At 32.4% G+C, this 14,435-nt stretch overlaps 1 protein-coding gene across 14 annotated transcripts in view; it reads right to left on the bottom strand.

Moving 5' to 3' along the window:
- The window catches only part of SGCZ (sarcoglycan zeta), a 444,923-nt gene that overhangs the window by 47,216 nt on the left and 383,272 nt on the right, over window positions 1-14,435 (bottom strand). For all 14 annotated transcript variants that reach the window (XR_011096329.1, XR_011096330.1, XR_011096331.1 and 11 more), the window contains one exon: window positions 12,925-13,047. Coding sequence is in view for 11 of the 14 variants with exons in the window: in XM_068681532.1 (XP_068537633.1) it covers window positions 12,925-13,047 (123 nt within the window). In the remaining 3 variants the exon portion in view is untranslated. The remainder of the gene's footprint in view (window positions 1-12,924; window positions 13,048-14,435) is intronic.

Here is a 14,435-nt window from a genome sequence, read left to right as displayed (position 1 = left end):
CCTTTCACTTGATGGGGTTTTGCAAAGATGGAGAAGTTTTATATTTGCTTTAATAAAAAAAATTCTATAGGATTAATTTACTGAAAAGAATGTTTGCGATCACAATGTTTTGAAAATGAGTACGGTAAAATACATCTTGGTATTTTAATTACAGGTTTTGCATGGGCAACTAAATTCCAAGGATTAAACTCATCCAATAACGAAACAAACATACTTGTAATGCATGTCAAAATAGCTTGCATTTTGCATCCTAAAAGGTCACAACAAAGTAATCATGACCAAAGCACCATCATGAATTATTTACTCAAACAAGAATTAAAAACTAGAGAAATGCACTATGTTTACATGTTTCACAATGGAAAACTCACACATTTCTGCAGTGGAACTGATTAACATTAAAAAAGTATATTACTTCTATTGTTAGGAAATTGTTTGAGCCTGGCGTTACTCATACATTTAAAGAAAGAAGCTATGCCGTCAGGGGTTCTTAGATCAGTCCCATGACTATAAAATTATTGTCACTGTTGTGTTCATCTTATCGTGGCCTAAATAACCAAGTAACTCTCAAATATAGGAATTAAATTCTAAGAAAGAGGAAAGAATAAAGAGAAGAATTCCTTAACAGAACTGGTCAGTTGAGATCTAAAACAACTGAAAGGTGTTCTCCAAGAAAGATGCTTGGTCTGATCTGGAAAGTCCCTTCAGGGGCTACACCAATGCAATTTCCAGTCTCAAGACCATATATGCTGGATGGTGCCGTTAGACTTCAAGCAAGGGAAAAACTTATTTGTAACCATGTATAGTATACTGTTTAGACTTACCTTAAGATGCTTGTCTGATGATCAGATCTCATAAGGAGGAGGCTTGCCACTGGAGCAGTGCCTGCTGTGAAAACCTGGTTTGGCTGACAGAATAGTTTGGAATAGGAATGGTAGTAGGTAATGAAGTTCTATTCTATCTGAAAGACTTGTGCTCATCTTAACAACAACTCTTCTAAAAAACGAAAGCATTCACAAGGTAAAGAAATAAAGCTGTAAGTAACAGAAATAATCAAGCTGTCAGTAGACTGATAATAGATGGTAGACTGAATAGACTTGTCAAATAGTCAATAGACTTGTGGGTGAGATGGGAATGCTGAAGGACTTCATTGGAACAAGGCAGAGCAACAGCGTTAAGCCTAGATGAAATGGTGCAGACATTCGAGTTGGTAAGCTTCTAGCCTGTCCCTGAAAGCCCGTCTCTGTCTCATATGCTGAAACGCAGCAGGGAAATCCAATAAAGTAGGTGCTGGCCGTACAAACAATACTTGCTGGACCTTGGTGCAGAGCACATAACCTTCCTTCTATAGCAGGAGAGCTATCCCAGTTCTCTGAGAGTAACCCATTATGCTATTTACAAAGAGACATCAGTATTGCTATAATTAACGACAAGGAAAATCTTAAGAAATTAATTAAATTATTTGCTATTCTTTTACATTGCAAAATAGAATAAGGGAAATTATAGTTAGTTTGAACAAAAATACATTCAAAAGTCAAAATGAGTGCTTTGTAATTTATAGGCTTCATGAATGATTAGTAGAGAGAGAAATGGGTAGAGCTGGGTGCAAATGCATATACTGATTTTTTTTTTTGTACACTCCCAGCTTGATTTTTTCAATCAAATATTTTATTAAATATAAAAAACCTTAAAGAGCATAATTAAAACTAACACGTTAGAATTATTCTAGTGTAAATTTTAACCAAAATTCTGACTCTTCTATGAGTATTGTAGGTAGAACAGCAGAATACTGTTATACTGCCATCTTCTAGACATTACTGAAACCTAAATGACCTTGCTAAATTGTCTGCAACACTCACTGTTTCACAGTAAAAGCTCACATAATTTACTAATTTCACATTTTCTATAAATTGCTAGTAAATAATATGGACACCCCATGTATCAACTTTAAATTATTCTCCCACAAAAATATTCCTGTTTTTTAATGGAAAGGAATTTTTTTTTTTTTTTATAATTACTGAATAAATTCAAGTGGGAGGTAGGGTTCGTTTAGTTTGCTCTGATAAATAAGAGCTCAGCAAAGCCCAAAACATTAGTCATAATGTATTAAAATGAGATAATAAATAATATGAAGCAGTTAAAATTATTTAAAATTAAAAGATTCTATGTGGATTGTAGAACTACATGCAACATTTAAAATTAACACAAAGAAGATTTATTTTAAACAAGCAGAGACTTGTGAGAAGTGTGCTAGTAATAGCTGCAAAGAGTAGGACACTGCTGCTAAGTTTACAAAGAAGGAATTTTATTGAATTCTTATTAGTTGGTTTGTTACTGAAGATAAAAAATAATAATAATAAAAATTTGATCTCCTCTAAGGCTTATTCTTTGCTGTGATCATTAAGTTCAAAACTAAATCAGGATCAACCATGTCATCCTCAACAGCTGTTGGCATAATTATGTGGAACAAAATGATAAAATTCTACATTCTCTGCAGCTAAATTACTCCAGTGTTTCACTATTTTTTTTTTTTATTTTTATTTTTTGCATTAAAAAGACTTTTATTTTTACAGATAGAGAGGATTCCTTGTTTTTCAATAGGCTGATTTTCAAGGCCTCAAGACTGTTATCATATTCCCTTTGATACTTTTTTCTTCAAGCTGAACAGCAACATCAACAACTAATCAATCTCATGGCTTTGGATTTTGTCCAGTTATTTACTGAACAATGGTTATGCCAAACTGGGCAAAATGCTTTGGATAGGACCTTGCCAGTGTAGAATTAAGCAAATCTTCAGGCTTGTTTATACACTCCAGCATGATATTTGACTTTCTTGCATCACATGATCTCAATTCATCTTGCGATGCAAAATTCTTCCTAACTTTTTTTTGAGGATTCCTGTAAGTCTTACAAATTCTCTGCAATTTCAAATCTGACCACCAGAAGTCAATTTAATTTTGCTTTGTCATTGTGTTTTCCTGTAACTTTCAAAGAGGGGATGTTCTCTTAACACGGTGGCTGCCCTACCAGAGTTTTCCTTCCCATGGATTAACTACACTTCTTACATTACTTTTTCAAGACTGTGTCATCCTTATAATCCATAAATCTTTTGTATAGCCTGCATTTTTACCAATATTTTTCCTAAAAGATGCACGTCTCAGTAGTCAAAACAGACAAGAGGCCCCCAAGCATTCTAAAATGCTATTGCCAGATCCTGTGCATTAGACTTTTATTATTATTATTATTATTATTATTATTTTCACTTATAAAAAAGCTTCTCCTGTATAAACTTTTTTGGTATTCTTGTCAATATTACCACATGCCCTTTCATTATTACCTTTACATTATTATCTTCGCCCTTTCATTATTACCTATGAGAACTAATTCCATGTGCGTTCTGAACCTCAGAGCAGTTATACATTCTTTAGATGCATCCATTTCTGCTTAAATATTAAGGGTTTTGCTTTTATGAGATGATTCCTATCACATACACTTTTATTTATTTATGTTGATTTTTGCTAGTCTTATTTCTGGAATTTACATTACCCATTCGGACTCCTTATACACTTTTATCTATAATTCTGTCTACACTTCATCTTTATACATACTTATGCACTTTAGTACTTTCTGCACTTTGTGCAAACTCATGTTGTTCTATACTTTTAATTCTAATATTTATTCAAAGGCTTACATTGATGATATTTTACTATATCCAAAATCATGGCTTATTATGTTTGTGTCTTGGTGTGCTGAATTTAATGCTGTCAGACACTGTGAAATGTAAACTTGTCATTAGCCACAATGAGGACAGGAATTTACAGTCTCAATGTAGGCTGAAGGCTGCAGGCCATATTTTTATAAGAGATTTGATTTTATTTTTCTGGAATGGCTTCCTATGAGTGAAATTATTCCAAGCTTATAGGAATTTGCTGTAAATAAGCTTTGAGATGTATTGCAGAGAAAAAATTTGAATCTACATTTTTCAAAGCTCTGCCTGCATACCTGGTTTATAAATATCTATGGATAATAGTGAAGTCCGAAGTGTTACTGGTGGATTCTCCTCTGAGTAAAGCTTTGTTTTGAATTGTGATTGCCATGGATTCAAAAAGTACCTTCCTGTGAATACTTCAATAACGTGATGCAATGTGTCATGAACCAAAGTCAGAAATACAAATTACAGACTATGCTGCTAACAGCTTAGCAGCTTTTCCATATCAGAAAAATATGTATATATATGTAGTTTTCATTTATTCATCTTACTGAAATCGTTTGTACATATATAGAGAAAGAAGAGAGACAAAGATAACCCTGCAGTATGTCATATTTTGAACATTTAAGGTAAAAAATACAGTTAAACTTTGAACACAGAAACGTGCCTATTCAACAACAAAACACTCCCAATAATCTATATGTCTTTGTTCTAGAATCAACTCAAATTTCTGTATTTATCCTTTCAGTTGCTTTCTACCTAAATTTAGTTCATTGACATACGTTTTGGAAGTATAGTTTATGTTATGACATATTCTCATATGATTGCACTATGCGATTTATGCCTACTAACTACATTAGCTCATAGTGAATATTGGATAAAAATTTTGCCATTTAGATAAGCCCCCCTCCTCCTTCCCCCAAATAAAAGCCACTCTATAGTGGCTTCACATAGGATTCAGAAAAAACAAAGTGCAGTTCAGACAGGTATTACATGAAGCACAGTAAGAGGAACTACTGTGTAGTTTTTTGGAAAAAGTTAGATGTTAGCAATATTTCCTAAAATATAATAGAATTCCTCTTGTTTCAAAAGCTTCACAAATTGAAATTTAAATGAGCTCCTCTTCCCAGCATTTAACTAGAATACTGTTCCAGGACAAAGCAAGGTATTTTTGGTCTGCACTTTCATTATTATATTGTTTCCAAATACCCTTTTGGTCGAACCTAAATCCTATAGTGCTTTGCAGCCTGACCCTTATGTTCAACACTCCTTTTTCCCTTTTTCCTTTTTTTTTTTTTTTTCCTTCCCAGGCAGTAATGCAGTAATAAATCACAAGAAAGTATTTTAAGGCAAAAAAAAAAAAAAAGAAAAAAAAGAAAAAAAAAGTGAGAATGCAGGAGCTCCTTTATGATTCACCATTCCCTCCTGTGAGTAGCTATAGTTAAAAATAGAGATGGGTCTGACTGCTGTAATTTAAATGTGCATTTTCAAATCTACCTAAGCCTAAGGGCATGCAAGTGTCAAGTTTAACTCAGGTTTTTAGAGCTGAAATGTTACTACAAAATCTGAATCCAATTCATATCCAGTTCCTTTATTGAACCCTTCTGAATGTTTAGTGTTTGTTTCAAAATTAGTTGGCTTGGTCTGGTTTAAGAATTACTTCAGTTCACTAATAATGGGACAATTTTCTACTGGACTCTAACACTTATACAGACCATGTAGACTTGCCTGTTATCATGCCATTCAGATCCATGAAAACTGGAATTGCTGTAAATTACATCTCTGAACTCTGGCACAGTCATTCAACAGGGAATGTGCAATATGACTGGGGATATGATTACACCTATTGGAAGTTTTCTCTAAAAGTCTTCATTCTTAGATTGGCAACAAATATCCAATACCTTAAGCTTGATGTCGAAGGTTTAACCAGAAGACAGATTCAATCTGGAAGTTCAAATCAGTCTTTTGATCAATATTGTCATGTATTCCTGTACTCGATCTGAGCAAATAGTCTCTTCATTAACTAAGGGAAGCTGCTGGCTAATTTCTGCCAGCAGCTTTGAATGAAACAGGTTATAGTCCAGTTTTTTTGTTTTTTTGTTTTTTTTTTTTTTTTTTAACTGATAATATTTCCTCTCCCCACTCCCATACCCCACCCCAAAAAAACAGTTGAATATGGAAGGATGGAAAAAGAACCATTCAGAAAGAACAGGTTACAGAAAAAATGACTTTCCGGGTAGCCAGGCAGGGGATGATTTTCCTCTACCTAAACATCAGGAGAGGGCTGTTTTGCTGTTTTGTTTTTAATCTTTTCCATTCTTTTACCTGAGTATATGCTCTCTCCGTCAATAGAGCACGACCTTGAAAATTTCTCAATAGAATGGCTGTAGCAAACTGACTGTATTTTCCTGGGCTGCCAGGTCCACAGAGCTGTCTGCACATTTATCTCCTTGTGGATCTACTTCCTCTGCAGAGAAACTTCTTTTATTAAGTCCAGTCACTATGTTCCTTAGCATGTTTTTCTTAAACTGACAAAAGTAAAAATCTTTTTCTTGCAAACAAATTGCCATTATCCTTAGGTAACTGCAGATCTCCAACAATCTACATATGCACTTGCAGGCTGATGTAAGCACATACTGACTGCAATCTGAGATGGCTGGGGATGCGTTCTATGTTCAACAAGAAGGTAAAAATATATCCAGGCACTGTCCTGGATAAGTGATTTATTTATTTAGTTTCACCACTTTTAACTTGCCTACAAAACTTTCTGTTTTGGCATTCACGTACATCTGCAAGAAATCAACTCTACAGTTGCTCCTTGAAAGGAATGCCCTGAAAGGTTGCTATGTTGCCAAGTTTTCAGACTCCTGCAGTAATAATACCTTTCAATCTGATCTCTTACACAGAAAAGTCTGGAGATGAAGTGATTCCTTGATATCTAAATAAGCTTATCTGAAATCTTATTCACTCAATACTATGTACAACACAATACTACATTTTGGGGTACACATTATTATGCTCATAACTGGGGAAGTAGAAGTTCTATATATGCAATGCATTTTTGTTAGACAGATGCTGATCCTAGTTTATTCAGTTGTCAGGATCCTGAGAGTCTGGCATATCTACTTAAAGTTTTAAGTTTTTACTTCAACATCAAATACAATAGTTCTACTATGGTCACTTACAATTTGGCTGTGTAGGCAAGCTTAAAGTGATTTAGTGTTTCTCTTCATCTTGTTTAAATTCATACTACAAGCTCCATCTGTCCTGAATGACAATCTACCAACTGAACATGGCAAATCCAAGATCTTCTTTCTCTTTCATACCAAAATTCCTAGCCAGACTCTGAAGGAACTAAATATACGTCTACTGTCATAACAATGTACATCAAATAAGCATTTATTTTTCTACATTTCAGTCCTTGTAATAAATATTTTATTTCTATCTTTCCAACCTAATTTGTAATTCATATATATTTCCTCATATTTCTGTCATATTTCCTTTTTATAGCCATAAGCCATATTTCTACTTTATCATTTCATTTTAACTGCTCTGGAAGACCCTTCTATATTTCAGTTGCCTGCAGACTCACAGTCCTACAACATAATCTTAAAATCAAAACTGAGGCACTGATACACTTACCTGCATGTTAATTCCAGATATTATTAGAATATTATTAGAACGTAAGTATGGAGGTATATTCTGAAGTTTTTCTTGACACATCAAGGCTCTGATCTTTAATCCAATGGAGCATATAGATTTGATCAAAGCCACGCTGAATCCCTTATAATTACAAACTTTAATTTTTATAAACTGTAATGTAAAACAAACAAAACCAAAAAAAAGTGTAATGAAAATTATTGGCAGCACTTCATAGATTTTTCCCTGACACTACACTGGTGTCAAAATAGATTAAACCTACATGTGCCCTACTATTAATCTCAGATGGTTTCCATAAAAACTGAAGTATGCCTCCTCCCATCTTCCTCTTACTTCCATCGTTCTACATAACTTCACTATTTGACAAGGCTCATATGAGGTCGCAATGGTCTGCAAACTTTTTCAACCATGTGCAAGCCTCAATGCTATTACAATTCTCACTCTTCAGGTAGGTATAGTAGCTCACAGAATACAGACATGGAGCTACAAATATCTGAAAAGTTTGGTGTTTCAATAAATAATGGAAACAGTTGTACTCTATAGAGCTACTACTAAAAGCTTGGTAAAACATTAACTAACAAGATTTAATTAGCTTCTTTAGTTTTAGAGGAAAATATTACTGATAAAATATTAATTATCATTGTAATAAAATTCACATTTATCCAGGAATGACTTGTGGTTCTGTGCTAAATCAAATCATACTACTCAGATAAGCAGCAATAAGAGATGAAGGAAAATAAGCTAGCAGTTCAGAAAGTAATAGAAAACAAAATAAACTACTTCTTCATAAAAGTTAATAGCATTTCCCAAACAATCTAGCCCGTGTTATTTAGAAAAAGTTTGTTTGTGGCCTCTAGAAAACACAAATGGATTTGACTGCAGAACAGCAATGGCTTCCAATGAAGACCTGGTTTATTTTGTAAATCCATTTTTGCCTTGACATTATTAATAGAAAAGCAACAAGTGCAAGTGCAACTGATTTATATCTGTAAGAAATCAAGTTACCATATTGCTCGGGTATTGTGCTAGACATACAGCCAAATCTCAATATATGCTTGTATACCCACCTGTGCCACCAATGCAGTGTTTTCAACTTCTTCTACAAGAACAACATATAAAAAAGATCATACTGCAATTAAGAGAAATATGAAACAGATAGCTAGAGCAGAAAATTTTGCATTAAGATAACAGAAGTCGAAGAGATACTCTTGCTCTGTAGTTTCAGAGGGAGCCACTTATTTCTGCTTATCTCCCTGCTCTTTGCCAATGTGCTTATTTCATCATGCCTTTCTCTTCCCTTTTTCAATGAGAAGAGCTTTCAAAAGTTGTATCATTATAAGGAAAAGCAGAATTAGAAGGGCCCAAAAACATCTTTGTAGAAAACTTGAAAAGAATGTGGTTAAATTTTCAGAATTCAAAGTAAAAAGGTTGTAGAAGTTTGTGATATCACATAAATAATTCTTTTATGTGGGGGTTGTAATTTGAGATTTAATTTTTAAGAATTATTCATTCTTCTGTAAGAAGAAATTGTTATTTCTTCAATTGGAATACTGATTTCAGTTTACTTTTGTAGCCTCTTATTCACCCTGGTAATTACTGTTAAGGTAAACTGTTAGAATCAGTCCAAAACCACTGCCACATAGAAAAACTTTGGATAGGTAGCCTTTAAAATGTTTTTATTCACAAGGTTACTAATGACCACCATTTGAAGCAAATTTGTTTTTTCAATGATGGTTTACAGTTTGATATCAAAAAGGAAAAGGTGAACCTTTAGATTTGCTGTAATTACTTACATGTAAGTAATGAACTATCTTTCTCCTTTCCTTGAATGATAAAGTAGAAAAAAACTAACAGATAAAGGAAAAAATAATATTAATGTTAAAAGGAAGAATAAGCGGAAGTCTAAATTCATCAGCCAATTGCCTAATTTGAAAGAGATAATTTAGGAAGATATAAATTGCTGCAACATCTCTTAAACAAAATAAAAGTACTATTTCTGACTGTATTTTTCTTATCTTGGAAATATAAATATGTCTGTATTACTAGCTTATTTCTTCTGTATTCTTCTTCCTGGAATAGACTGACTGTATGAAAATTGACAAAAACAAAAATACTACAAAATGAATGAGAAGATGTAAATTTAGTCCTTCATTTACTTATTAATCGAGAATTTCTTATACTGCCTTATGAAAGAGTATTTTTTTTAGAGCAGTGCAATACAAAAGCATCTTTCTAAATTGAGAAGTCTGACATTGCCATAGTAGTATATAAATGCCCATAGAATGGACATGCTTATGAAAATTAATTATCAGGATGCATCATTTATTAGACCCACTCGGTGAAGTGTTTCCAAAGAGACACTTTTCACAGCTAGGCAAGAAAATAAAGAAAAAAATAAGAAAAAGTTGTCATTGTAGTATTATAACTATATGTGATAGTTTTATCCCCAAATAACAGCTTATTTTTGCTTTCTGATACACATATTTTGTTTTCTCTGCTATTCCACAACTCTTTTCCTTTATTCAGCCCAAGGTACCATGATTATCAAAACACACACTTGAGAAAAATGCACTGAAATAAAATCTCACCGATGTTTGACATTATGATGCCTTGCCACATTTCATTAGTCATATCGTCGTATAGAGTAATGCAGTCTGATTGATGCAACTCACAGGGACTCATAATCTTTCATGTATTTGCTGAAGAATGTAAAGGTATCATAGAATCTTTGGACAGAATTCAAAGAATTAGAAATAAAGGTTTTGCTATTTTATCTTTCCATGAAGATAAGATTTTTATTTTACCCCTCCGGGAGATGTTTTTAAAATAACTTTCTTGAGATTGCATGCATCATATAACTTCTAGTCTCCTCCTGGAAATCCATTTTAAATAATTTCAGCTTTAGACTGAAGTAAACAGTAAAGTGTTTTACAGCTCATTACAGCTTTAATATTTGGCTGGAGATTAGTACTTCTGCTGAAAAAGGCATTTTAGGGATACAGAAATTGGGATATGAGAGATTTCTGTGTAAGCCTTTCAGAAATGCTCATGTATCTAATACTCTTCCTTTCTGTAGAATAAATGTTTTTTTCTCTTAAAAGATGATGGAAGGGCTAACATAAGCTGGGCTCTATGGATCTAAAGCATAAAATTTTGAAACTAACTTTTTGTAGCCTACTTATGAGATAGTTTACCAATGAAATCTGATTTTAAGACATCAAGATGATTATCCAGAGATAAGAAAGAATGATCCTAACTTCATTAAACTATTTTTAAATACATCAGAAGACAATAATTTTCAAGAGATTTAAAAAAAATAAATAAATTACTCTTTCAAATTACAATTACAAAATACCTTAACATATTTTTTTGAAGAAAATGCCATAAATGTCAGACATTAGGCTATTTAAATGACATATAATTTGTATTTAACTCTTTGACTTAAATGAACATACTTAGAAACTAGTAAATCTTCCAATATGCGATAGCCATTTTTTTTTTTTTTAATATTTAATTGCTGCCTAAATATTTTGCTTTCTCTTTCCCTTTTTTACCTTTTTCTTGTGGGCAAGAAATTAATGTCTATGCCTACATTTTTATAACCTTAAAATAACTAATCCTAACATTTGTTTATTTTTCATCCTAACTACAAAGTGAAAATCAATTATTTGTACAAACAACTCTAGTACTAAGTTTCTTTGGTGGGAGTCAACTGGTACACAGCAATCCCTGAAACTCAAATGGTTATATGAAAGCAACGTTAACTTAGACCTTCCTAGACTTTTTTTTTTTAAATTGTTTTTTCTTTTGCGCTTAATATAAACATACATACGGTCAGGTGTAATTCTAGAATTAAGGAGAAAAACCCTGTTCTTTTCACAAAGAACAATCTTATATGCCATATCAAGCATCACTAAACAAATTTTGATTAGTTCTACTTTCTAATACCACTGAAGTCAGCAGGTGCTGTGGGTACTCAAGTATGGCTGCTGAAGTTGGTTTTGAAGTCTGATTAAAAAATTTGCCATGACATCTACAACATATGATCATATTTCTTAATGTCAGGAAATCTAATCCTCTGTGCTGTTTGTAAGATGTTTTAATTTGTAACTTATTGCAGACACTTTGGAATCCCCTGTGTCAACTGTATGTTTAAGATTAACTTTCTCAGAACTTAATACTCTGATCAAGTTTGAACCCTAGGAGGGTTCCAGTATGACTCTCTCACATTACTTCTCATGTTATTCTCTCACGTTTTATTATTAAACACATTATTGTAAAATTACTATGAAAAAATGCTGAGTCAACAAAACATTAATTTCTGCTTCCCCTAAAACTACATTTAGTAAATAGATGAAAATCACTGTATTGGATACTGCGGCATCAGTAAGCTGCCTGTTTGTGAACGTCATTTCTTTTAGTTTAGCAGTATTAAAAAGATTGTTTGGCTACAGAGATAAACAGAGATCAGACAGGAATGAAAGGGTAAGAAAAATAATCCACAAATTCTGGCAAGCAACAATCTTATTTATTCTGAGGCCTATAAAAAAAGTTCAGTCTCAGCTTGACCCTGAATTTCCTGCTGTATTTTAATGCTTTATCTGGTGTTACATTAAAGTAGAACTACCTAATAATTTTATTAAAAGTCTTATTCTTGCTAGTAATGTTTTGCAGACCAAAAAGGGATCTTATCATAATCATCAAAACAAAACAAAAAAACAGAATCATCTTGTACTTTCTACACAATTGAACTTTAAAATTAGTAGGCTCATATTTCAAATTCCAAACTTCCAGCATACTCAAACACAGACTTGACACATCCATCAATGACGAAACAAATTTAAACTTTGAATCTCATTCTAGACTGTGAGTAGATAGCTCAAGTCTTTTTTTTAGTCTTTTTTATTTTTATGTTGTTAATCAAAGTTTAAATATTTATCTAAAGCAAACCTAGCTGATTTTTGTTTTCATAAGTTAATATATTTCTAATATCAAATGGGTTACTGACAGATACATATACGTATGCATATTGCAATAAGAATTGTATTTCTTTTTCTATTGAACAAATGTTGAAGTCAAGAGAAGATTTCTACTTACTACAATTCAGCTAAGACTCCTAAAGTAAAACTACATCTTTGATTCACACAAAAGTTAGACCTGATACTTTGAATACAGAAAAACCAAGAGCATTGGTATATAGCAATAATTTTTATCATTGTGAAGCCATGTTACCTAAGCAAATGGTATAACTACCACAAAACAATTCTTTACTAACGGTAACATATAAAAAGCAAATCACTGTGTTATGGGTAATGGGTGGTCCTCCACAGGTGGTCCTGTGGAGTTTAAGTTTAAATCTGTCCTTATAGCAATTCGGTTTTTAGATTATGCAATAGCTTTTGCTAGTCAAGTAATGGTCAAGTAATCTCACTGATGATAAGAAGACATTCTTCTCTCCAGTGGATGAAAATATTTGCAGATGACTGATAGATTAATTATTACTAAAGCAAGGAAAGGAAAATGCTAATATTCATTTAAATACCATAAAATTACCATACCTGTTACTTTCAGTCTGTCAGCTCCAATGACAATCTCGTCTTCATCTGCAGAAAACAACACTCTTCCACCTTCACTTGACCTCACTTCAAATCTTTTACACTGGGCCTCCACAGCATCAGCTCCTGAAAGAAAGGAAGCGAATGTTTCATCTGAGATAATTTGTAAAAAAAGAAAAAAAAAAAAAAAAAAAAAAAAAAAAGAATTAATCAAGAATTTATCAGTATGTGTGATCCCTAAATGCATGGAGTACAAGAGCCTTAAGGGGATTTTATCAAATAGTGGTCTTATGTATATGTCTGGTAGATTGTTTGTATTATAAAATACAAACAGACATCTGCATTTCTGTCAGACAGAGATTTCTGGGCTTTGTTCAGTTTAAAGTGGAGCTTCTGGCCAATGAGAAAAAAAAAAAAAAAGGAGCCTACTCCAGGAAAATCAAATACTCAATGCAGCAGATAATGGTATTTTTCAGCCAGTTCTGTTGCTAACTTGAATGGCAAAAATAACAAAACAAAAACAAAAACAAAAACAAAACCAACAAACAAAAAACCAACAAAAAACAGACTTCATAATTCATTTCATTTTATGAAATATAAGTTCCATATGTCTCAAAGCTTCAAAAATCTAAAATAATTATGAAATCAAACAGATCTATGAGACTGCATCTACAAGTGCAATAAAGAAAATTTGAAGATACCAAACTGTTTGAAATTTTGCAAATTTGCAATTTACATGTTTTATCCTTATTCTTCAGTGTTTTGCCTGTTTTAAAAAAATTATTTAAATTATTGAATTATTATATTAATTTTAATAAAATACATTAAATTATTATTGTTTAATTTTATTAATCACTGAAAGCAAAATTTGTGTTGAAAATTGAGGAACAATATACATCTGTAAGGCAAATTTCAGAATTTAAAGGAATACTTATCTGACATTTTTTTCCCAATCCCTAATTAGATTTCTAACGTACACCTGGAACAACCCATCAGCACCGATATGTGAATATTATGCAGAAAATATTGTAGACAAAGTATGTATGTCATTCTAGTCTATCAAACTGGCTCATAGGTTTACTTTCATAATGAACAAGTTTTCAGTTTTATATGTAAAAGTTCAATATCAAAATATATAAGGAATAAAATAATTGTGATAACTAACTTTGGATGAGGAACTGCAATAGCAGACCTTAATTTGCAGGATTGGCTATATATATAAAAACAACAACAAAAACAAAACACAAAAAAAACCTTCTACTAAGAAATGAATATATTTTAGCTGCTTGGCATTTGTACCTCTTCAGCATCACATTGCATATAAGCAGCCCTATAATGCAGCTAGCTCAAACTACCATTCCAAGATTAATTCTACTTTTTTTTTTTCCTATGCTATAACAAAGTGGCTTTTACTTTATGTTGCAATCACATCTTAACAGTGCATCACTCATTATTACTTATCACTGAAACAGTGGTTAGTGTCAAGCCACTTGAGAGATTTCTAACAAAAAATT

This window comes from Anas acuta, chromosome 4 (genome assembly GCF_963932015.1).
Source record: "Anas acuta chromosome 4, bAnaAcu1.1, whole genome shotgun sequence".
NCBI lineage: Eukaryota > Metazoa > Chordata > Aves > Anseriformes > Anatidae > Anas > Anas acuta.
The sequence above is the reverse complement of the archived record's forward strand: the minus strand, read 5'-3'. Positions and strand labels throughout refer to the sequence as shown.